This window comes from Pseudorasbora parva, chromosome 2 (assembly GCF_024679245.1).
Source record: "Pseudorasbora parva isolate DD20220531a chromosome 2, ASM2467924v1, whole genome shotgun sequence".
NCBI classification, from domain to species: Eukaryota; Metazoa; Chordata; class Actinopteri; order Cypriniformes; family Gobionidae; genus Pseudorasbora; species Pseudorasbora parva.
The window spans coordinates 62,487,406-62,510,337 of record NC_090173.1 but is presented as its reverse complement, the minus strand read 5'-3'; the positions used below and the strand labels follow the sequence as shown (position 1 = coordinate 62,510,337).

Sequence of the window (22,932 nt, the reverse complement as noted above, 5' to 3'; positions counted from 1 at the left end):
CAACTGAAAAAAATGCATTAACCTATGGACCTGACCTACAAATCTCTTCATTGAAAAACAAGCTCTCTAATTCAGTGACATTCCTCAATTTATACAGACACTTTATATTTAATTATATATTACATGTTCTGTTGGCTTCTCTTTGCTTCTGTGAAGCGATATGACTCATGAGGCCGTACCTGCAAATGGGAAGCCTGTTTGCGGCGAGCAGCAGTTGCGCTGATCGGGTGCGACGCCAGCCTTCCGCAACTCCTCGTTAGTATAGTGGACAGTATCTCCGCCTGTCACGCGGAAGACCGGGGTTCGATTCCCCGACGGGGAGGTCTAATTCTTTACTGCTGCCCAAAGACCCATTCAAAAGTTATTGCTCCAGCTACAAGTGAACATCCAGCTACAAGTTACACAAAGAGTTGGCCAGGGCCCCGGGAGACATTTTTGAGCAAAAGAATTGCGTTGGCCGAGAATCGAACCCGGGTCAACTGCTTGGAAGGCAGCTATGCTCACCACTATACCACCAACGCAGGCATTTTGCTTGTTTTCTGAACGCCACCTTAGGCGGTCAATGCTCCCAACACATTTTCAGCGACTGTGTGCAGAGGAACTGAAACTCTGTCTGTTTGGACTCGCAACTGAAAAAAATGCATTAACCTATGGACTCTACCTACCAATCTCTTCATTGAAAAACAAGCTCTCTAATTCAGTGACATTCCACAATTTATACAGACACTTCATATTTATTTATATAATAGATGTTCTGTTGGCTTCTTTGAAGCGATATGACTCATGAGGCCGTACCTGCAAATGGGAAGCCTGTTTGCGACGAGCAGCAGTTGCGCTGATCGGGTGCGACGTCTCCTTCCGCAACTCCTCGTTAGTATAGTGGACAGTATCTCCGCCTGTCACGCGGAAGACCGGGGTTCGATTCCCCGACGGGGAGGTCTAATTCTTTACTGCTGCCCAAAGACCCATTCAAAAGTTATTGCTCCAGCTACAAGTGACACAAAGAGCTGGCCAGGGTCCCGGGAGACATTTTTGAGCAAAAGAATTGCGTTGGCCGGGAATCGAACCCGGGTCAACTGCTTGGAAGGCAGCTATGCTCACCACTATACCACCAACGCAGGCATTTTGCTTGTTTGCTGAACGCCACCTTACGCGGTCAATGCTCCCAACACATTATCAGTGACTGTGTGCAGAGGAACTGAAACTCTGTCTGTTTGGACCAGCAACTGAAAAAAATGCATTAACCTATGGACCTGACCTACCAATCTCTTCATTGAAAAACAAGCTCCCTAATTCAGTGACATTCCTCAATTTATACAGACACTTTATATTTATTTATATAATAGATGTTCTGTTGGCTTCTTTGAAGCGATATGACTCATGAGGCCGTACCTGCAAATGGGAAGGATGTTTGCGGCGAGCAGCAGTTGCGCTGATCGGGTGCGACGCCAGGCTTCTGCAACTCCTCGTTAGTATAGTGGACAGTATCTCCGCCTGTCACGCGGAAGACCGGGGTTCGATTCCCCGACGGGGAGGTCTAGTCCTTTACTGCTGCCCAAAGACCCATTCAAAAGTTATTGCTCCATTTACAAGTGACACAAAGAGCTTGCCAGGGGCCCCGGGCGACAGTTTTGAGCAAAAGAATTGCGTTGGTCGGGAATCGAACCCGGGTCAACTGCTTGGAAGGCAGCTATGCTCACCACTATACCACCAACGCAGGCATTTTGCTTGTTTGCTGAACGCCACCTTAGGCGGTCAATGCTCCCAACACATTTTCAGCGACTGTGTGCAGAGGAACTGAAACTCTGTCTGTTTGGACTCGCAACTGAAAAAAATGCATTAACCTATGGACTCTACCTACCAATCTCTTCATTGAAAAACAAGCTCTCTAATTCAGTGACATTCCACAATTTATACAGACACTTCATATTTATTTATATAATAGATGTTCTGTTGGCTTCTTTGAAGCGATATGACTCATGAGGCCGTACCTGCAAATGGGAAGCCTGTTTGCGACGAGCAGCAGTTGCGCTGATCGGGTGCGACGCCTCCTTCCGCAACTCCTCGTTAGTATAGTGGACAGTATCTCCGCCTGTCACGCGGAAGACCGGGGTTCGATTCCCTGACGGGGAGGTCTAGTCCTTTACTGCTGCCCAAAGACCCATTCAAAGGTTATTGCTCCATTTACAAGTGACACAAAGAGCTGGCCAGGGGCCCCGGGCGACAGTTTTGAGCAAAAGAATTGCGTTGGCCGGGAATCGAACCCGGGTCAACTGCTTGGAAGGCAGCTATGCTCACCACTATACCACCAACGCAGGCATTTTGCTTGTTTGCTGAACGCCACCTTACGCGGTCAATGCTCCCAACACATTATCAGTGACTGTGTGCAGAGGAACTGAAACTCTGTCTGTTTGGACCAGCAACTGAAAAAAATGCATTAACCTATGGACCTGACCTACAAATCTCTTCATTGAAAAACAAGCTCTCTAATTCAGTGACATTCCTCAATTTATACAGACACTTTATATTTAATTATATATTACATGTTCTGTTGGCTTCTCTTTGCTTCTGTGAAGCGATATGACTCATGAGGCCGTACCTGCAAATGGGAAGCCTGTTTGCGGCGAGCAGCAGTTGCGCTGATCGGGTGCGACGCCAGCCTTCCGCAACTCCTCGTTAGTATAGTGGACAGTATCTCCGCCTGTCACGCGGAAGACCGGGGTTCGATTCCCCGACGGGGAGGTCTAATTCTTTACTGCTGCCCAAAGACCCATTCAAAAGTTATTGCTCCATTTACAAGTGACACAAAGAGCTGGCCAGGGGCCCCGGGCGACAGTTTTGAGCAAAAGAATTGCGTTGGCCAGGAATCGAACCCGGGTCAACTGCTTGGAAGGCAGCTATGCTCACCACTATACCACCATCGCAGGCATTTTGCTTGTTTGCTGAACGCCACCTTAGGCGGTCAATGCTCCCAAAACATTTTCAGCGACTGTGTGCAGAGGAACTGAAACTCTGTCTGTTTGGACTCGCAACTGAAAAAAATGCATTAACCTATGGACTCTACCTACCAATCTCTTCATTGAAAAATAAGCTCTCTAATTCAGTGACATTCCACAATTTATACAGACACTTCATATTTATTTATATAATAGATGTTCTGTTGGCTTCTTTGAAGCGATATGACTCATGAGGCCGTACCTGCAAATAGGAAGGATGTTTGCGGCGAGCAGCAGTTCCGCTGATCGGGTGCGACGCCAGCCTTCTGCAACTCCTCGTTAGTATAGTGGACAGTATCTCCGCCTGTCACGCGTTAGACCGGGGTTCGATTCCCCGACGGGGAGGTCTAGTCCTTTACTGCTGCCCAAAGACCCATTCAAAAGTTATTGCTCCATTTACAAGTGACACAAAGAGCTGGCCAGGGGCCCCGGGCGACAGTTTTGAGCAAAAAAATTGCGTTGGCCGGGAATCGAACCCGGGTCAACTGCTTGGAAGGCAGCTATGCTCACCACTATACAACCAACGAAGACATTTTGCTTGTTTGCTGAACGCCACCTTACGCGGTCAATGCTCCCAACACATTATCAGTGACTGTGTGCAGAGGAACTGAAACTCTGTCTGTTTGGACCAGCAACTGAAAAAAATGCATTAACCTATGGACCTGACCTACAAATCTCTTCATTGAAAAACAAGCTCTCTAATTCAGTGACATTCCTCAATTTATACAGACACTTTATATTTAATTATATATTACATGTTCTGTTGGCTTCTCTTTGCTTCTGTGAAGCGATATGACTCATGAGGCCGTACCTGCAAATGGGAAGCCTGTTTGCGGCGAGCAGCAGTTGCGCTGATCGGGTGCGACGCCAGCCTTCCGCAACTCCTCGTTAGTATAGTGGACAGTATCTCCGCCTGTCACGCGGAAGACCGGGGTTCGATTCCCCGACGGGGAGGTCTAATTCTTTACTGCTGCCCAAAGACCCATTCAAAAGTTATTGCTCCATTTACAAGTGACACAAAGAGCTGGACAGGGGCCCCGGGCGACAGTTTTGAGCAAAAGAATTGCGTTGGCCAGGAATCGAACCCGGGTCAACTGCTTGGAAGGCAGCTATGCTCACCACTATACCACCATCACAGGCATTTTGCTTGTTTGCTGAACGCCACCTTAGGCGGTCAATGCTCCCAAAACATTTTCAGCGACTGTGTGCAGAGGAACTGAAACTCTGTCTGTTTGGACTCGCAACTGAAAAAAATGCATTAACCTATGGACTCTACCTACCAATCTCTTCATTGAAAAACAAGCTCTCTAATTCAGTGACATTCCACAATTTATACAGACACTTCATATTTATTTATATAATAGATGTTCTGTTGGCTTCTTTGAAGCGATATGACTCATGAGGCCGTACCTGCAAATAGGAAGGATGTTTGCGGCGAGCAGCAGTTGCGCTGATCGGGTGCGACGCCAGCCTTCTGCAACTCCTCGTTAGTATAGTGGACAGTATCTCCGCCTGTCACGCGTTAGACCGGGGTTCGATTCCCCGACGGGGAGGTCTAGTCCTTTACTGCTGCCCAAAGACCCATTCAAAAGTTATTGCTCCATTTACAAGTGACACAAAGAGCTGGCCAGGGGCCCCGGGCGACAGTTTTGAGCAAAAAAATTGCGTTGGCCGGGAATCGAACCCGGGTCAACTGCTTGGAAGGCAGCTATGCTCACCACTATACCACCAACGAAGACATTTTGCTTGTTTGCTGAACGCCACCTTACGCGGTCAATGCTCCCAACACATTATCAGTGACTGTGTGCAGAGGAACTGAAACTCTGTCTGTTTGGACCAGCAACTGAAAAAAATGCATTTTTGGATTTATGCATTTATGGACCTGACCTACCAATCTCTTCATTGAAAAACAAGCTCTCTAATTCAGTGACATTCCTCAATTTATACAGACACTTTATATTTAATTATATTTTACATGTTCTGTTGGCTTCTCTTTGCTTCTGTGAAGCGATATGACTCATGAGGCCGTACCTGCAAATGGGAAGCCTGTTTGCGGCGAGCAGCAGTTGCGCTGATCGGGTGCGACGCCAGCCTACCGCAACTCCTCGTCAGTATAGAGGACAGTATCTCCGCCTGTCACGCGGAAGACCGGGGTTCGATTCCCCGACGGGGAGGTCTAATTCTTTACTGCTGCCCAAAGACCCATTCAAAAGTTATTGCTCCAGCTACAAGTGACACAAAGAGTTGGCCAGGGCCCCGGGAGACATTTTTGAGCAAAAGAATTGCGTTGGCCGGGAATCAAACCCGGGTCAACTGCTTGGAAGGCAGCTATGCTCACCACTATACCACCAACGCAGGCATTTTGCTTGTTTGCTGAACGCCACCTTAGGCGGTCAATGCTCCCAACACATTTTCAGCGACTGTGTGCAGAGGAACTGAAACTCTGTCTGTTTGGACTCGCAACTGAAAAAAATGCATTAACCTATGGACTCTACCTACCAATCTCTTCATTGAAAAACAAGCTCTCAAATTCAGTGACATTCCACAATTTATACAGACACTTCATATTTATTTATATAATAGATGTTCTGTTGGCTTCTTTGAAGCGATATGACTCATGAGGCCGTACCTGCAAATGGGAAGGATGTTTGCAGCGAGCAGCAGTTGCGCTGATCGGGTGCGACGCCAGCCTTCTGCAACTCCTCGTTAGTATAGTGGACAGTATCTCCGCCTGTCACGCGGAAGACCGGGGTTCGATTCCCCGACGGGGAGGTCTAGTCCTTTACTGCTGCCCAAAGACCCATTCAAAAGTTATTGCTCCATTTACAAGTGACACAAAGAGCTGGCCAGGGGCCCCGGGCGACAGTTTTGAGCAAAAGAATTGCGTTGGCCGGGAATCGAACCCGGGTCAACTGCTTGGAAGGCAGCTATGCTCACCACTATACCACCAACGAAGACATTTTGCTTGTTTGCTGAACGCCACCTTACGCGGTCAATGCTCCCAACACATTATCAGTGACTGTGTGCAGAGGAACTGAAACTCTGTCTGTTTGGACTCGCAACTGAAAAAAATGCATTAACCTATGGACTCTACCTACCAATCTCTTCATTGAAAAACAAGCTCTCTAATTCAGTGACATTCCACAATTTATACAGACACTTCATATTTATTTATATAATAGATGTTCTGTTGGCTTCTTTGAAGCGATATGACTCATGAGGCCGTACCTGCAAATGGGAAGCCTGTTTGCGGCGAGCAGCAGTTGCGCTGATCGGGTGCGAGGCCAGCCTTCTGCAACTCCTCGTTAGTATAGTGGACAGTATCTCTGCCTGTCACGCGGAAGACCGGGGTTCGATTCCCCGACGGGGAGGTCTAGTCCTTTACTGCTGCCCAAAGACCCATTCAAAAGTTATTGCTCCATTTACAAGTGACACAAAGAGCTGGCCAGGGGCCCCGGGCGACAGTTTTGAGCAAAAGAATTGCGTTGGTCGGGAATCGAACCCGGGTCAACTTCTTGGAAGGCAGCTATGCTCACCACTGTACCACCAACGCAGGCATTTTGTTGTTTGCTCAACGCCACCTTACGCGGTCAATGCTCCCAACACATTATCAGTGACTGTGTGCAGAGGAACTGAAACTCTGTCTGTTTGGACTCGCAACTGAAAAAAATGCATTAACCTATGGACTCTACCTACCAATCTCTTCATTGAAAAACAAGCTCTCTAATTCAGTGACATTCCTCAATTTATACAGACACTTTATATTTAATTATATATTACATGTTCTGTTGGCTTCTCTTTGCTTCTGTGAAGCGATATGACTCATGAGGCCGTACCTGCAAATGGGAAGCCTGTTTGCGGCGAGCAGCAGTTGCGCTGATCGGGTGCGACGCCAGCCTTCCGTAACTCCTCGTTAGTATAGTGGACAGTATCTCCGCCTGACACGCGGAAGACCGGGGTTCGATTCCCCGACGGGGAGGTCTAATTCTTTACTGCTGCCCAAAGACCCATTCAAAAGTTATTGCTCCAGCTACAAGTGACACAAAGAGTTGGCCAGGGCCCCGGGAGACAGTTTTGAGCAAAAGAATTGCGTTGGCCGGGAATCGAACCCGGGTCAACTGCTTGGAAGGCAGCTATGCTCACCACTATACCACCAACGCAGGCATTTTGCTTGTTTGCTGAACGCCACCTTAGGCGGTCAATGCTCCCAACACATTTTCAGCGACTGTGTGCAGAGGAACTGAAACTCTGTCTGTTTGGACTCGCAACTGAAATAAATGCATTAACCTATGGACTCTACCTACCAATCTCTTCATTGAAAAACAAGCTCTCTAATTCAGTGACATTCCACAATTTATACAGACACTTCATATTTATTTATATAATAGATGTTCTGTTGGCTTCTTTGAAGCGATATGACTCATGAGGCCGTACCTGCAAATGGGAAGGATGTTTGCGGCGAGCAGCAGTTGCGCTGATCGGGTGCGACGCCAGCCTTCTGCAACTCCTCGTTAGTATAGTGGACAGTATCTCCGCCTGTCACGCGGAAGACCGGGGTTCGATTCCCCGACGGGGAGGTCTAGTCCTTTACTGCTGCCCAAAGACCCATTCAAAAGTTATTGCTCCATTTACAAGTGACACAAAGAGCTGGCCAGGGGCCCCGGGCGACAGTTTTGAGCAAAAGAATTGCGTTGGTCGGAATCGAACCCGGGTCAACTGCTTGGAAGGCAGCTATGCTCACCACTATACCACCATCGCAGGCATTTTGCTTGTTTGCTGAACGCCACCTTAGGCGGTCAATGCTCCCAAAACATTTTCAGCGACTGTGTGCAGAGGAACTGAAACTCTGTCTGTTTGGACTCGCAACTGAAAAAAATGCATTAACCTATGGACTCTACCTACCAATCTCTTCATTGAAAAACAAGCTCTCTAATTCAGTGACATTCCACAATTTATACAGACACTTCATATTTATTTATATAATAGATGTTCTGTTGGCTTCTTTGAAGCGATATGACTCATGAGGCCGTACCTGCAAATGGGAAGGATGTTTGCGGCGAGCAGCAGTTGCGCTGATCGGGTGCGACGCCAGCCTTCTGCAACTCCTCGTTAGTATAGTGGACAGTATCTCCGCCTGTCACGCGGAAGACCGGGGTTCGATTCCCCGACGGGGAGGTCTAGTACTTTACTGCTGCCCAAAGACCCATTCAAAAGTTATTGCTCCAGCTACAAGTGACACAAAGAGTTGGCCAGGGCCCCGGGAGACATTTTTGAGCAAAAGAATTGCGTTGGCCGGGAATCGAACCCGGGTCAACTGCTTGGAAGGCAGCTATGCTTACCACTATACCACCAACGCAGGCATTTTGCTTGTTTGCTGAACGCCACCTTAGGCGGTCAATGCTCCCAACACATTTTCAGCGACTGTGTGCAGAGGAACTGAAACTCTGTCTGTTTGGACTCGCAACTGAAAAAAATGCATTAACCTATGGACTCTACCTACCAATCTCTTCATTGAAAAACAAGCTCTCTAATTCAGTGACATTCCACAATTTATACAGACACTTCATATTTATTTATATAATAGATGTTCTGTTGGCTTCTTTGAAGCGATATGACTCATGAGGCCGTACCTGCAAATGGGAAGCCTGTTTGCGGCGAGCAGCAGTTGCGCTGATCGGGTGCGAGGCCAGCCTTCTGCAACTCCTCGTTAGTATAGTGGACAGTATCTCTGCCTGTCACGCGGAAGACCGGGGTTCGATTCCCCGACGGGGAGGTCTAGTCCTTTACTGCTGCCCAAAGACCCATTCAAAAGTTATTGCTCCATTTACAAGTGACACAAAGAGCTGGCCAGGGGCCCCGGGCGACAGTTTTGAGCAAAAGAATTGCGTTGGTCGGGAATCGAACCCGGGTCAACTTCTTGGAAGGCAGCTATGCTCACCACTATACCACCAACGCAGGCATTTTGCTTGTTTGCTCAACGCCACCTTACGCGGTCAATGCTCCCAACACATTATCAGTGACTGTGTGCAGAGGAACTGAAACTCTGTCTGTTTGGACTCGCAACTGAAAAAAATGCATTAACCTATGGACTCTACCTACCAATCTCTTCATTGAAAAACAAGCTCTCTAATTCAGTGACATTCCACAATTTATACAGACACTTTATATTTAATTATATATTACATGTTCTGTTGGCTTCTCTTTGCTTCTGTGAAGCGATATGACTCATGAGGCCGTACCTGCAAATGGGAAGCCTGTTTGCGGCGAGCAGCAGTTGCGCTGATCGGGTGCGACGCCAGCCTTCCGTAACTCCTCGTTAGTATAGTGGACAGTATCTCCGCCTGTCACGCGGAAGACCGGGGTTCGATTCCCCGACGGGGAGGTCTAATTCTTTACTGCTGCCCAAAGACCCATTCAAAAGTTATTGCTCCAGCTACAAGTTACACAAAGAGTTGGCCAGGGCCCCGGGAGACATTTTTGAGCAAAAGAATTGCGTTGGCCGGGAATCGAACCCGGGTCAACTGCTTGGAAGGCAGCTATGCTCACCACTATACCACCAACGCAGGCATTTTTCTTGTTTGCTGAACGCCACCTTAGGCGGTCAATGCTCCCAACACATTTTCAGCGACTGTGTGCAGAGGAACTGAAACTCTGTCTGTTTGGACTCGCAACTGAAAAAAATGCATTAACCTATGGACTCTACCTACCAATCTCTTCATTGAAAAACAAGCTCTCTAATTCAGTGACATTCCACAATTTATACAGACACTTCATATTTATTTATATAATAGATGTTCTGTTGGCTTCTTTGAAGCGATATGACTCATGAGGCCGTACCTGCAAATGGGAAGGATGTTTGCGGCGAGCAGCAGTTGCGCTGATCGGGTGCGACGCCAGCCTTCTGCAACTCCTCGTTAGTATAGTGGACAGTATCTCCGCCTGTCACGCGGAAGACCGGGGTTCGATTCCCCGACGGGGAGGTCTAGTCCTTTACTGCTGCCCAAAGACCCATTCAAAAGTTATTGCTCCAGCTACAAGTGACACAAAGAGTTGGCCAGGGCCCCGGGAGACATTTTTGAGCAAAAGAATTGCGTTGGCCGGGAATCGAACCCGGGTCAACTGCTTGGAAGGCAGCTATGCTTACCACTATACCACCAACGCAGGCATTTTGCTTGTTTGCTGAACGCCACCTTAGGCGGTCAATGCTCCCAACACATTTTCAGCGACTGTGTGCAGAGGAACTGAAACTCTGTCTGTTTGGACTCGCAACTGAAAAAAATGCATTAACCTATGGACTCTACCTACCAATCTCTTCATTGAAAAACAAGCTCTCTAATTCAGTGACATTCCACAATTTATACAGACACTTCATATTTATTTATATAATAGATGTTCTGTTGGCTTCTTTGAAGCGATATGACTCATGAGGCCGTACCTGCAAATGGGAAGGATGCTTGCGGCGAGCAGCAGTTGCGCTGATCGGGTGCGACGCCAGCCTTCTGCAACTCCTCGTTAGTATAGTGGACAGTATCTCCGCCTGTCACGCGGAAGACCGGGGTTCGATTCCCCGACGGGGAGGTCTAGTCCTTTACTGCTGCCCAAAGACCCATTCAAAAGTTATTGCTCCATTTACAAGTGACACAAAGAGCTGGCCAGGGGCCCCGGGCGACAGTTTTGAGCAAAAGAATTGCGTTGGTCGGAATCGAACCCGGGTCAACTTCTTGGAAGGCAGCTATGCTCACCACTATACAACCAACGCAGGCATTTTGCTTGTTTGCTGAACGCCACCTTACGCGGCCAATGCTCCCAACACATTATCAGTGACTGTGTGCAGAGGAACTGAAACTCTGTCTGTTTGGACTCGCAACTGAAAAAAATGCATTAACCTATGGACTCTACCTACCAATCTCTTCATTGAAAAACAAGCTCTCTAATTCAGTGACATTCCACAATTTATACAGACACTTCATATTTATTTATATAATAGATGTTCTGTTGGCTTCTTTGAAGCGATATGACTCATGAGGCCGTACCTGCAAATGGGAAGCCTGTTTGCGGCGAGCAGCAGTTGCGCTGATCGGGTGCGAGGCCAGCCTTCTGCAACTCCTCGTTAGTATAGTGGACAGTATCTCTGCCTGTCACGCGGAAGACCGGGGTTCGATTCCCTGACGGGGAGGTCTAGTCCTTTACTGCTGCCCAAAGACCCATTCAAAAGTTATTGCTCCATTTACAAGTGACACAAAGAGCTGGCCAGGGGCCCCGGGCGACAGTTTTGAGCAAAAGAATTGCGTTGGTCGGGAATCGAACCCGGGTCAACTTCTTGGAAGGCAGCTATGCTCACCACTATACCACCAACGCAGGCATTTTGCTTGTTTGCTCAACGCCACCTTACGCGGTCAATGCTCCCAACACATTATCAGTGACTGTGTGCAGAGGAACTGAAACTCTGTCTGTTTGGACTCGCAACTGAAAAAAATGCATTAACCTATGGACTCTACCTACCAATCTCTTCATTGAAAAACAAGCTCTCTTATTCAGTGACATTCCTCAATTTATACAGACACTTTATATTTATTTATATTTTACATGTTCTGTTGGCTTCTCTTTGCTTCTGTGAAGCGATATGACTCATGAGGCCGTACCTGCAAATGGGAAGCCTGTTTGCGGCGAGCAGCAGTTGCGCTGATCGGGTGCGACGCCAGCCTTCCGCAATTCTTCGTTAGTATAGTGGACAGTATCTCCGCCTGTCACGCTTTAGACCGGGGTTCGACATTTTCAGTGACTGTGTGCAGAGGAACTGAAACTCTGTCTGTTTGGACTCGCAACTGAAAAAAATGCATTAACCTATGGACCTGACCTACCAATCTCTTCATTGAAAAACAAGCTCTCTAATTCAGTGACATTCCTCAATTTATACAGACACTTTATATTTAATTATATTTTACATGTTCTGTTGGCTTCTCTTTGCTTCTGTGAAGCGATATGACTCATGAGGCCGTACCTGCAAATGGGAAGCCTGTTTGCGGCGAGCAGCAGTTGCGCTGATCGGGTGCGACGCTAGCCTTCCGCAACTCCTCGTTAGTATAGTGGACAGTATCTCCGCCTGTCACGCGGAAGACCGGGGTTCGATACCCCGACGGGGAGGTCTAATTCTTTACTGCTGCCCAAAGACCCATTCAAAGGTTATTGCTTCAGCTACAAGTGACACAAAGAGTTGTCCAGGGGCCCCGGGAGACATTTTTGAGCAAAAGAATTGCGTTGGCCGGGAATCAAACCCGGGTCAACTGCGCGGGAGCCGAAAATGGTTAAGCTTAACTTCCCTTAACTTTTCCCATTCATTCTCTATGGTAGTGCTTAACACTACCGATGCAATATATGTTTGACCGCAGGTAGATTTCATGGCGCTTTTTCGCTGTTTCCGTGGCGCGGAATTTAAAAGAAGCCAGTGTCATCTTGTCATCTGTCAATCATTCGCAGTGGAGGAGGGGAGACCCGTTTTACGATCGGAGAGATATTTATTTACCGTCAGCAAACTTGTTTTGTGCACCAAATACTGCCTAAGCTACATTCAGACAGATTTTACCTCAGGTGACTACATGTACTTTATTACTTATATATTTCTGCCATTAATTTGCATGTATATTATCGTATTATGTTTAACGTTATATGTAACGTTAGCCTATGTTAATTGTGTTGAATGGTTTGTCCCGTTAGAAAATAGTAAACTAAACTCCTCGACGAAAATACACCTGTTATTGTATTAGAGTATCTTTGTTTGCAAATGGGATTGTTTTTTCATTGATTTTATGTATATAAAAGTATTTTAATTTACAGTGCGGTAACGTTATGATCTAACGTAGTAGTGCTAACGTCACATCATACTGCACGGTTAACATATAAGTTACACTGTTATTTTACCAGCCAAAAGTTTGAGAATGTAAAATGTTTTATGTGTTTAAAGAAGTCTCTTCTACACATCATTTATGTTATGAAAATACCACAAAAAAGAAAAGAAAAGAAAAACATTTTTGAAATATAAAATGACTTTTATATTTTAATATATATACATTTTGTATTTATTCCTGCGATCAAAGCTGAATTTATCATGATTACTCCAGTCAGTGTCACATGATCCTTCACTAATCATTCTCTGTTGAAAGCAGTTGTGTAAAACATTTTTTTATGATTCTTTTATGAATAGAAAGTTCAAAAGAACAGTATTTATCTGAAATAAAGCTTTTGTAAGAACTTAAATACATTAATACGTTTATTCAGCAAGGATGCTGATCAAGTGACAGCATTTATAATGTTTCAAAAGCTTTATATTTCAATAAAAGCTGTTCTTTTAAAAATTCTATTGATTAAATAATCAGATTTATTTTTTACACAACTGTTTTCAACACTGATAATAATACATATCAGAAGGATTTGTGAAGGATCATGTGACGATGATAGATTCAGCTTTGCATCACAGTAATAAATTGCCTTTTAAAATATATTAAAATAGAAAAAGTTATTTTAAATTGTAAATGTTTTGTATTTTTGTATTATATGTTCTATTTTATCCTTGGTGAACAGAAGAGACTACTGTAAAAATGTATTTTTAAATAATCTTACTATTTTCTAACTTTTGACGGGTATTGTATTTTTAAAAATTTGAATGTAATAAATATAACTCACACATATATTGCATTTTAATTACAAAAATATGTGTGTGCAATTTAATGGTATAATAAATGAATAACATTTTATTAAGAAATAACTAAACACAAAGAATTTTACAAAATAAATAGATTTATTTTCATTTATGAATTTGTTTTTAGAATAAACTGGTACATTTAAATGTTGCTTTATTTATTAAGAAATAATTCTTAATAATGTATTCAGAATAGAAGTGTATTAATTAATACAGTGTGTTAATGCAACAGACGAATAAACACTAATCAGCTCTTTGTGTACAGCACAGCAAGATGAAGTCGAAAGTGATCTTCCCAGGCAAGATCAAAGTGTGCTTCAGGAAAGGACCAACTGGATATCTGAGACAAGATCCCTCAGATGAAGCCAAGAGGATCAAAGACAACCCCAATCTCCAGGACAAATCAGCCCCTCAAAGGGAAGACAAGGTCAAGGAGAATGCCCGCTCTGTTGTCTTCATGAGAGGAGGAGATGTGTCAGACAGACAGGAGGTGATGGGAGAGTTTGTGCTTCAGTTTGGAAAGTACAAAGGCAAGTCATTCCGGTGGCTGCTAGAGAATGATGTAGGCTATACACTATTCCTGACTAAGACGGTTGAGGAGGAGGAGAGAGCCGGACAGTTTAAACCGGAGGGTCCCAAGAAGGAGAGCCTACTTTCATTCCTTGAGTTCAGTAGAAGCTTCCAGGAAATCGAGGACCTCAAAAAGTATTTAGCTGGAAGATCAGTGGCACCACCTGTGAGGAATGAAGATGATAACGTGGTTGGCTTTGGGGTTAATGCAGAAAGGACTTGGAGGGAGGTTTGGGAGAGCAGAGCAGATGGATATGCTGCATTCATCCTCCAGAAACGGTGTGTTCCAGGCAGCAAAATGTATCGGCTGCAGCAGTACCTCACTCAGAAAAAGACCAAGCTTCAGAGTGTTTCAGTGGAACTTGCAGCATCTGCCTCTCATCCTCCAGGTTTGTTACAGTACAGTTGAGTATATATTAGGTCAAAACTGAAATATGTAAATGTGGGATGACATATGATTTGCTTTTTTGCTTTTTTGCTTTGTTTCACAGAAATGGAGGATGATGAAGAATTGGAGAGAATGATGCTTTCTATATCCCCATCCAAAATCCAAGGCCAATTGAGTAAGAAAATCACTCACACACACAAACACATTCTGCATTTTTACATTTTTAATAAAACATTGTTTAGTATGTTTTTAAAGCTATTTGATTTACGCGCACATATGAAATGTCCTCATAAACCACTTTTATGTTTTTATACCAATGTAATACCCATGTCATTATACAAATTTGTGTCCCCATAAATCACACAAACAAGCGCGCACACACACACATGGTATTTATAATGGTTGCTTTATCAATTTTTTTCTAAATGTATTTTTTTTTTAAATGTACACCCGTTTGAATGTAAACTCAGGGTATTGGTGTAAAATAGCTTAATGCTCAGTCACTTTTCACTGAATAATCTTTGATTTGTTCTTTTTTAATAGACATGGAGGAAGGTGAAGAATCCGGAAGGATGATGCTACCCACATATTCATCGAAACTTCCAGGTCAACTGAGTGAGAACCACATATATGCTTACACACACACACACACACACACACACACACACACACACACACACACACACACACACACACACACACACACACACACACACACACACACACACACACACACTTCAGCCCTCTATCAAACTGGATTTTTTCCCATGAAACATAATTGCATTTTTATCCAGCATTATTCAAGATGGTAAATGTTTGGGATGTTACATTGTTTCTGTGCTGTGCATTCCAGTTTACAATATGAGAGGGGTAGAGAGGGGTATGAGAGTGGTAGAGAGGGGTATGAGAGGGGTATGAAAGGGGTAGAGAGGGGTATGAAAGGGGTAGAGAGGGGTATGAGAGGGGTAGAGAGGGGTAGAGAGGGGTATGAGAGGGGTAGAGAGGGGTATGAAAGGGGTAGAGAGGGGTATGAGAGGGGTAGAGAGGGGTATGAGAGGGGTAGAGAGGGGTATGAGAGGGGTAGAGAGGGGTATGAAAGGGGTAGAGAGGGGTATGAGAGGGGTAGAGAGGGGTATGAAAGGGGTATGAGAGGGGTAGAGAGGGGTATGAAAGGGGTAGAGAGGGGTATGAGAGGGGTATGAGAGGGGTATGAAAGGGGTAGAGAGGGGTATGAGAGGGGTAGAGAGGGGTAGAGAGGGGTATGAAAGGGGTAGAGAGGGGTATGAGAGGGGTAGAGAGGGGTATGAAAGGGGTAGAGAGGGGTATGAGAGGGGTATGAGAGGGGTAGAGAGGGGTATGAAAGGGGTAGAGAGGGGTATGAGAGGGGTAGAGAGGGGTATGAGAGGGGTAGAGAGGGGTATGAAAGGGGTAGAGAGGGGTATGAGAGGGGTATGAAAGGGGTAGAGAGGGGTATGAGAGGGGTATGAAAGGGTAGAGAGGGGTATGAGAGGGGTAGAGAGGGGTATGAGAGGGGTATGAAAGGGTAGAGAGGGGTATGAGAGGGGTATGAGAGGGGTATGAAAGGGGTAGAGAGGGGTATGACAGGGGTATGAGAGGGGTATGAGAGGGGTATGAGAGGGGTATGAGAGGGGTAGAGATAAATTGTTTCATCAATAGACAGTACTGGTCTTGTGTGTACTGTTTGGTCAATATATTCATATACTTTACTCAAACAATATCTCTGAAAAAAATCAAACCCAGATTATATCATTAGAAAAGTAAATTTTACAAGTGCTTAAGATTGAGAACAGCAGTGTGTAAATGAATCAAACAGAATCAGAATGTATGAACCATACAGTGTCAAAATTGGGTTTCGTTAAATTATTGTTTCATTTTGCAAAAGAACTGAGGTGTTCTGCTACTTGTGTGTGTGGATTGTGTGAGGTGTGTATAGTGTTTTGACAAAACAAGCCTTAAAAAACTAACAGTAAAGGTGTACATATGTAATTTTGTCTGTTTATGTTATTAATGCTTGAAAGTTAAATTATCTTCACTGTGCTTTTAGGTTCAGACATTGTTGGAGTCCCAGTGGTCAAAGGTCTTATTCCTGCTGCATACTAAGGATAATTCTGACATGAATCAGGATTATCTATTCTACATTTATTTTTTGCTGTTTGTTGGTTAGGCCACGTTCAGGCCTGTTCTAATTCTTGTGTTCAATTGTTCTACTAACATTGAAGGCATTTGTATCTCATCGTTGAGGGTAAGTACAGAGTTCTTGTTTTGCATGCTATACTTAAAGGTTTGGTATGTACATGTTCTACAGAGTAAAAGAAACACATGTCCAAAATGCAGAAGTACAGCAAAAGTACAAATATATTTTTAATTTGGACTAGAATGGCGCATCCCATTTGATACATGAAGTTGTAGACTACTCATGCAATGTAGACCCACTAACATACCACACCCCTAATATTAGTAGAGCGCAGGGCACAACCTAACGCTGGGTTAGTTGTAACACATACGTTTTAACACTTTCCACACATGCCAGGATGACGAAACTTAGTGTATTTACTAGTTGCCATATCAACATTATTTAGAGAAAAGCACCAAAATTAAAAAAAAATCTTTGGAAGATTTCACTGAACATTTATTAAACTATAGCAAAAGTAAATGTCTTAATTAAATTCATTTTTCATCTCAGTTAATACTCTGAACCCCAAGTGGATTTACACAAACTGAGACAGTCAAAAAGCGTTAGGTTGTGCCCCGCTCTCCCCTAAAAATAGTACTGAAGTCAAGTGTTCTATGGGTTTGCATGTATTTGCATTACTACTTATTAACACATTTACTAAGGGACAGAACTACAGGGTATTAGAATTAAATTACATTTTTCTGTGTTAGGGAGGCGTAAACCACCAGCAACACCAACAAAACCAGACCGGACTAAAGAATATAGTGCAACTGCCTCTCCACGGCCAGGTTGGTACATGGACGTGTACACATGTCGACTACTGTAAGGATATGCCTGTTTCTGATCAGAGTTATGTTTTTTCCCCAATTCCCTTCACTCCAGTGAGGGTTCCTTTGCCAGTACCTTCAGAGTTGCTTAAACTGGGGTTATCTACAATCAAGACCACAGTACCTTTGAGACCAGGGCAAGAAACCGTGTTCTGTCAATGTAAGGACTTAATGTAACATAATTTTACTTGTAAAACTTTTACTTGTAACATAATTTTATCAAATTTAAAACAGATTTTACATATTTAACAAATGTAATGCTCATCTATGACTAATGTCATCCTTGTCGTCCTGTAGCCCTCCTCCCAGTTACCTCTGCACAGTCTACAGCCTCTACTCCTCCCTCACGTTCCCCTTCAGCTGTTGGCGAGGCTTTCTCTGGACTCCCTGGTGCCTCTACTCCTCCCACAGCACTGCCTGCAGCCTCTGCTGGGTACCCTACTAAGTTGGAGGAGAAGCATGCTGTTCCACCATTGCCAAGCTATGACCAGGATGTGAGCCGATGGCACTGCTCTCACCAGCAGAGAATCTGGATGAAAACTGAAATGGAAGACTTGGGACTGTGGCCAGGATCTAGACCGGTGAGACATCCAATGAACATGATCTCCTTGTGGCGTTACCCACCTCAGCCTGAGCTTATTGATGCTATCTATGAGCTCCCATCACCAAAATACTTTCAACTTCATCCATTCTTCATTTGGAAACCAGAGCACAGCATTATGGAAAGAGTCCGCAACAACTACACTCTGCCATGCCTGTACGGCTGTCCGAATCCCCACGTTGTCTCGTCAGGTGTTGGACGACCCCGTGTCATTATTGGTACGAACAGCCAATACTACATACTTGCCTCTCGGCTCAGCTGTAAAGTTTGTAAAAAGTACTGGTTTGCAGACAAACCCCAATGGATGGACATGCTGCCAAGTCGTTTCTGCAACATTTTGCCAGCTTTTCTAACCCACAAGAAGGCCATATGTAAGACTGTGATGGATGAGTTGCGGCGCACAGCAAAGTCTCCCAACGATATGGCTAATCAGTTGAATGAGGCTCTCCACCTCAGGTATGAGCGTGCACACCTGGCTTACCTGTCCACTGTTAAAAATGTGCTGGATGGAGACAGTGGACTTTATGGTCAGCAGACCATCACAGGAGCACTAAGAGCAACAAACACTCCTGCTCCATTTGGTGGGTATAGTGATGTGGTCGGCTGGTGCGGAGTAACAGTCTCACCCCACTACTTGGTTGACTGCCTCATTCAGGAGTACCATAGGCAAGAGAGCACACTCAATCTGCTCCTCCAAGGCACGTTTGGACAAGTATTAAGGGCTGACCATACCCGCAAGCTGGCCCGGAAGGTTGTGCTTGCATCAGGTACTATGTCATCCTATGCCGTCATGAATGAAAACTGGATGATCTTGTCCTGGGTGATGCTGCAGTCTGAAAGTGACAAATCCCTGCAGCCAATGTATGAGGGGCTGTCTCGTCGCTACATTTTTGCTGGACTGCCAAAAGCCAACTACCAGTGGGTTGACAGGTAAGAACCAGCCATCACATTTTACTTCCCACCTATATTATATGTGTAACATAAACACAATATAGTATAACAAATACATGTATCATATGTATTTTAATGTTTAATATTTTAAATATACTTCTCTTTGTGTTTAAAACAGAGATTGCTGTGCTGCCTTCAGGATCCCAAACCCTGAGCCACAGGAGCACCTCCTTTGGGATTCTTGGTCGACCACTGAGGCTATAGTGACTGTGGCAACCTCTGGGCATATAATCAACACCTGTTCCTCCCGCGCAGAATACAACAGCGACATCAACATCAAGCTGGACTTGTTCCACTGCATGCGGCGATTCTCCAGAGAGTGTGTGTCAGAGCACCATCCACTGCACAGTGCTTTCTGTAAGTTTCTGTCAGCAGCTTTCAGTGTTGTGGACCAGACGGACCTACAGAGACTGAAGCAGGCGTATGTCTTCTGTGGGATAGTGCCTGCAAATCCAACAAAGCAGCACATCAGGGAGCACTGCCGCACCAGGGTCCCACACCCCACAGAGCTGCTGGAGAGAGTGGAGAGCGTTCTGCAAAGATTTTTTTTAGAATGTGATCCTGATGGTGTGCCACTGTTCAAACCATCAATGTTGAAGGTGTGGAGGATTCAGAGAGTCCACATCCTCAGAGGCTGCCTGAGTGACCCAGAGGTTGCGGAGGGGATCCTCTATAGGCATGGTGGAACGGTCCAGCTGAACCATGTGAAGGGAGAGGCAGCAGCTGTACCGGTTTGGATCCCTGTGAGAGGCACCTCTCAGCAGGAGGGGTTCCATTTCCATCAGGCAAGATGGGTCACCGGCACTCAGGTATCCACAGAACTTTTCCAGGCGCAGGGCATGATTGGAGTGGCTCGTTGGAATTTCCAGCGCCTTGTGGACCTGAAGCAGCCTGAAGTGAAGCTGCCTGCAGTTTTTGATCCAGTGCTGATCATGGAACTAAACAAGCTTTCAGACGTGGTGACGGGTCAAGCCAAGTACCCTGCTTTACTTGTCTCACAGACAGACACCAGAGAAAGGTTTGGACTGCAGTATCTGGAGCCTGGTTGTCGTCCTGTACCCCTGGACTGGGACAAGCACAAGTCCCAAAAGGTACATGTTGCAGGGGAGGGAGAGCGTCAGTCCTCAGAGCTGTCTGCACTCAGTGAGAGTTTCCCACCTGATGACCCACCCGAGGAGGTCAGGGAGGAACACTTTGCTCAGGTAAACTTGACTGTTGTATATAGGAATTTCACTGTCAATCTCACTCACTAAAACACAAAATGTAACTATGTAATCACTGATTTTATCCAAAATTAATTACCCTATGCTCCAGGATGACATCTTTGGTGTGGCTCCTCTTGGCTCAAAAACAATGATCCAGCCTGGACAGCCCACCAATGTAAAAGGTAATTTAACTCCCATCCTCATCCCTTTATTATTCCTTATTTATATGAATACTACGGCTATTTGAGAGATAAACGTAAAAATGATTTATTTTCCACTCTCCTTTAGATGAGATAACACCACCACTGCCCTTTACTCCCTCTCCACGTGCTGCTCGCACAGGTTCCATCAAGGCAGGCGGTCTACTTTTTGTCCTGGACCATGTTCGGTGGACACAGCCCATGAGGGATTGCATTGATGGCCTTCTGGTAAAGTACCACGGGCAGAAAGACCTCCTCATCCAGGTGGATGCAGAGTATGCTGCCCTTGTGCAGGCTGCCTCCAGGGATCCCAATAGCCTTTTACACCCCACCACAAAACAGCATATCTCCCGTTATGTGAAACACCTGGCCAAGATGACAAACACAAGTTCATCCCTGAACACCAGTCCAGAGAAACTCCTGGAAACCCAGCAGCTGTGGCATCACCTTACAGAAGGCAGTGAAACTGTAAGTGTTCCAGTGTTAACCCTCCAACCTGCCCCAGTGAACCCACCCAGTAATAAGCCCCAGGAGTCCCCGCTAACTAAGGGTGAGATTGAAGAAATGGTGAAAGAGCTTGTGGAGAAGCAGCAGCAAAAGCAACTGCAACAGCAGCCTGCCACAAAGAGGACACGGAACTGTCTTGCTTGTGGGCAGCCAAAGTCACGTTACCTTGGTGATGGCTCCTCCATTCATTTCTTCTATCAGTCTGGGACCGTGAAGTACTTTTACTGCTCGACAAAGGTATACCAGCTGTATGCAGCGGAAGGCCTCACCAATCCTCGAATGCCATTTGCTGACTTTGCTGAATTGCCTTTTTTTAACCGAGAGCTAGAGGCCGTAAAGCAGCGTTCTGCAGAGGCAAGACAGGTAATGGAGGAGCGGGGAAAGAGAAAGGCCTTGGAGCAGCACCCCACTGGTCGCCTCTGTAGGTTCTGTCACAAGCCACTCAAACAAGGTCCAGAGAGTCCACACACACATACTGGGTTCCCTGGTGTGGCAGGGAAATATGTCTATTGTCCTGCCAAAGTGTTTTCCCTATATCGGACAGAAGGGATGCCTCACGAGATGACTTGGGGAGAGTTCTGTCAGTCTTCTTTTTATGAGGCTGAAAGGAAGAGATGGGCAGCAGAAAAGGGAAAGTGACTGCCCTCATGTTTCCTGGCTTTGAATATGTACATATTGTAATTGTTGTATTATAAAAATATAACTGTGTATCTTGTTTGTTATGGATGTCTGTTACATGCTGAAACCACTGGTTTGTTCTTGCCTTATTGTCTTTCTGGGGTTTCTTCTTTCTTTTATTTTAGAATGCCATGTTGGTCCAGGATTGAAGGATTGTAAAATGTAAAAAATTCTGCTTAACTTTTACTGATTCATTTGCCATTTTTGTTTATTTATCAATGAAAATGTGTTTACAATTGTTTCAAAACATTTTCAAAACTCAGATTATTTAGATGATTGAAAGCACTACTTTTAATCTTTTGAAATTGTAAATACTTTGTATCTCACCTGTAAGAAATGTTTGCATATAATATTTATTAAGCATGTTGTTATACTGTTCTTAAATTTTATTAGTTTATTACTTTTGGTACAATCATATTTATAACTGTACTGTATACACGCACATGGGCAGTAGGATCATCTGTGTTCAACTGAAAAGTAGCCTAAGTGGTTTCTTTTTTATTCTTCCATAGACCTTTGTTCAGTTTAAACTGTAACTTGATTTCATAGACTGATTATTTATTTTGGTTATGTTAAGATATTCCCAGTGTTAATTTATTTTTTTATTCAATACAATTGTCTTTTTTCCCACATTATCTACATAGTGCAATTAATATTTACATAATGTTGTGGTAGAATGCATACATTTTGCTTTGTTCTTTTGAATGTTAAACTTATTTATCTTGTGTAAAAAGATACATTTGTAAATATTTGTTTGATCTTGCTTGTGTTTTAAACATTCTGATATTTGCAATATTTTCAGTACTTGCTATAACATGTTTATTATTATATTTTTATTATAGAAAAAAATGTTCAATTCACGTTCTCTTTTAGCAATTCATTTTACTCGTTCTAAATGTTGACAATGTCTGTTTAATATGCTGTGATATATATTTATCCTCTATTATCCTAGTATTAATATATAATAAACTAAATATATATAAAAAGAATGTTGTGTGGTGTTTTCATTTTAAATATAAATATTTAAATATGTGAAACATTAATTACCAATGGCTATGTAATTTTGGACACCTTAGAGAAAACTCTTAGGAAGTGACTTATATTTGTAAATCTTAGTTT

General features: G+C 44.4%; 1 protein-coding gene and 18 non-coding genes across 19 annotated transcripts; 13 read left to right on the top strand and 6 right to left on the bottom strand.

Annotated features, from left to right (window-relative positions):
- The first annotated feature begins 250 nt into the window (after positions 1–250).
- On the top strand, positions 251–322 carry trnad-guc (transfer RNA aspartic acid (anticodon GUC)). Its single transcript has one exon. It is a non-coding gene; the product is annotated as a tRNA-Asp (tRNA).
- A 543-nt stretch (positions 323–865) lies between these two features.
- Positions 866–937, top strand: trnad-guc (transfer RNA aspartic acid (anticodon GUC)). The gene has a single exon. It is a non-coding gene; the product is annotated as a tRNA-Asp (tRNA).
- A 109-nt stretch (positions 938–1,046) lies between these two features.
- On the bottom strand, positions 1,047–1,118 carry trnag-ucc (transfer RNA glycine (anticodon UCC)). The gene has a single exon. It is a non-coding gene; the product is annotated as a tRNA-Gly (tRNA).
- Positions 1,119–1,463: 345 nt separating this feature from the next.
- Positions 1,464–1,535, top strand: trnad-guc (transfer RNA aspartic acid (anticodon GUC)). Its single transcript has one exon. It is a non-coding gene; the product is annotated as a tRNA-Asp (tRNA).
- A 708-nt stretch (positions 1,536–2,243) lies between these two features.
- On the bottom strand, positions 2,244–2,315 carry trnag-ucc (transfer RNA glycine (anticodon UCC)). Its single transcript has one exon. It is a non-coding gene; the product is annotated as a tRNA-Gly (tRNA).
- Positions 2,316–2,670: 355 nt separating this feature from the next.
- Positions 2,671–2,742, top strand: trnad-guc (transfer RNA aspartic acid (anticodon GUC)). Its single transcript has one exon. It is a non-coding gene; the product is annotated as a tRNA-Asp (tRNA).
- A 1,136-nt stretch (positions 2,743–3,878) lies between these two features.
- trnad-guc (transfer RNA aspartic acid (anticodon GUC)) lies at positions 3,879–3,950 on the top strand. Its single transcript has one exon. It is a non-coding gene; the product is annotated as a tRNA-Asp (tRNA).
- A 1,746-nt stretch (positions 3,951–5,696) lies between these two features.
- On the top strand, positions 5,697–5,768 carry trnad-guc (transfer RNA aspartic acid (anticodon GUC)). Its single transcript has one exon. It is a non-coding gene; the product is annotated as a tRNA-Asp (tRNA).
- A 1,135-nt stretch (positions 5,769–6,903) lies between these two features.
- trnav-gac (transfer RNA valine (anticodon GAC)) lies at positions 6,904–6,975 on the top strand. Its single transcript has one exon. It is a non-coding gene; the product is annotated as a tRNA-Val (tRNA).
- A 109-nt stretch (positions 6,976–7,084) lies between these two features.
- trnag-ucc (transfer RNA glycine (anticodon UCC)) lies at positions 7,085–7,156 on the bottom strand. Its single transcript has one exon. It is a non-coding gene; the product is annotated as a tRNA-Gly (tRNA).
- A 345-nt stretch (positions 7,157–7,501) lies between these two features.
- On the top strand, positions 7,502–7,573 carry trnad-guc (transfer RNA aspartic acid (anticodon GUC)). The gene has a single exon. It is a non-coding gene; the product is annotated as a tRNA-Asp (tRNA).
- Positions 7,574–8,099: 526 nt separating this feature from the next.
- Positions 8,100–8,171, top strand: trnad-guc (transfer RNA aspartic acid (anticodon GUC)). The gene has a single exon. It is a non-coding gene; the product is annotated as a tRNA-Asp (tRNA).
- Positions 8,172–8,280: 109 nt separating this feature from the next.
- Positions 8,281–8,352, bottom strand: trnag-ucc (transfer RNA glycine (anticodon UCC)). Its single transcript has one exon. It is a non-coding gene; the product is annotated as a tRNA-Gly (tRNA).
- Positions 8,353–9,306: 954 nt separating this feature from the next.
- trnad-guc (transfer RNA aspartic acid (anticodon GUC)) lies at positions 9,307–9,378 on the top strand. Its single transcript has one exon. It is a non-coding gene; the product is annotated as a tRNA-Asp (tRNA).
- A 109-nt stretch (positions 9,379–9,487) lies between these two features.
- On the bottom strand, positions 9,488–9,559 carry trnag-ucc (transfer RNA glycine (anticodon UCC)). Its single transcript has one exon. It is a non-coding gene; the product is annotated as a tRNA-Gly (tRNA).
- A 345-nt stretch (positions 9,560–9,904) lies between these two features.
- On the top strand, positions 9,905–9,976 carry trnad-guc (transfer RNA aspartic acid (anticodon GUC)). Its single transcript has one exon. It is a non-coding gene; the product is annotated as a tRNA-Asp (tRNA).
- A 109-nt stretch (positions 9,977–10,085) lies between these two features.
- Positions 10,086–10,157, bottom strand: trnag-ucc (transfer RNA glycine (anticodon UCC)). Its single transcript has one exon. It is a non-coding gene; the product is annotated as a tRNA-Gly (tRNA).
- Positions 10,158–10,502: 345 nt separating this feature from the next.
- trnad-guc (transfer RNA aspartic acid (anticodon GUC)) lies at positions 10,503–10,574 on the top strand. Its single transcript has one exon. It is a non-coding gene; the product is annotated as a tRNA-Asp (tRNA).
- A 6,425-nt stretch (positions 10,575–16,999) lies between these two features.
- Positions 17,000–22,575, top strand: LOC137049579 (uncharacterized). Its single transcript, XM_067428134.1, has 7 exons — positions 17,000–17,018; positions 17,555–17,632; positions 17,727–17,831; positions 17,969–19,202; positions 19,342–20,425; positions 20,538–20,610; positions 20,717–22,575. Exons 1-7 carry the CDS (start codon positions 17,000–17,002, stop codon positions 21,772–21,774), a joined length of 3,651 nt encoding a protein of 1,216 aa, XP_067284235.1. The 3' UTR covers positions 21,775–22,575.
- The last annotated feature ends 357 nt before the right edge of the window (positions 22,576–22,932 follow it).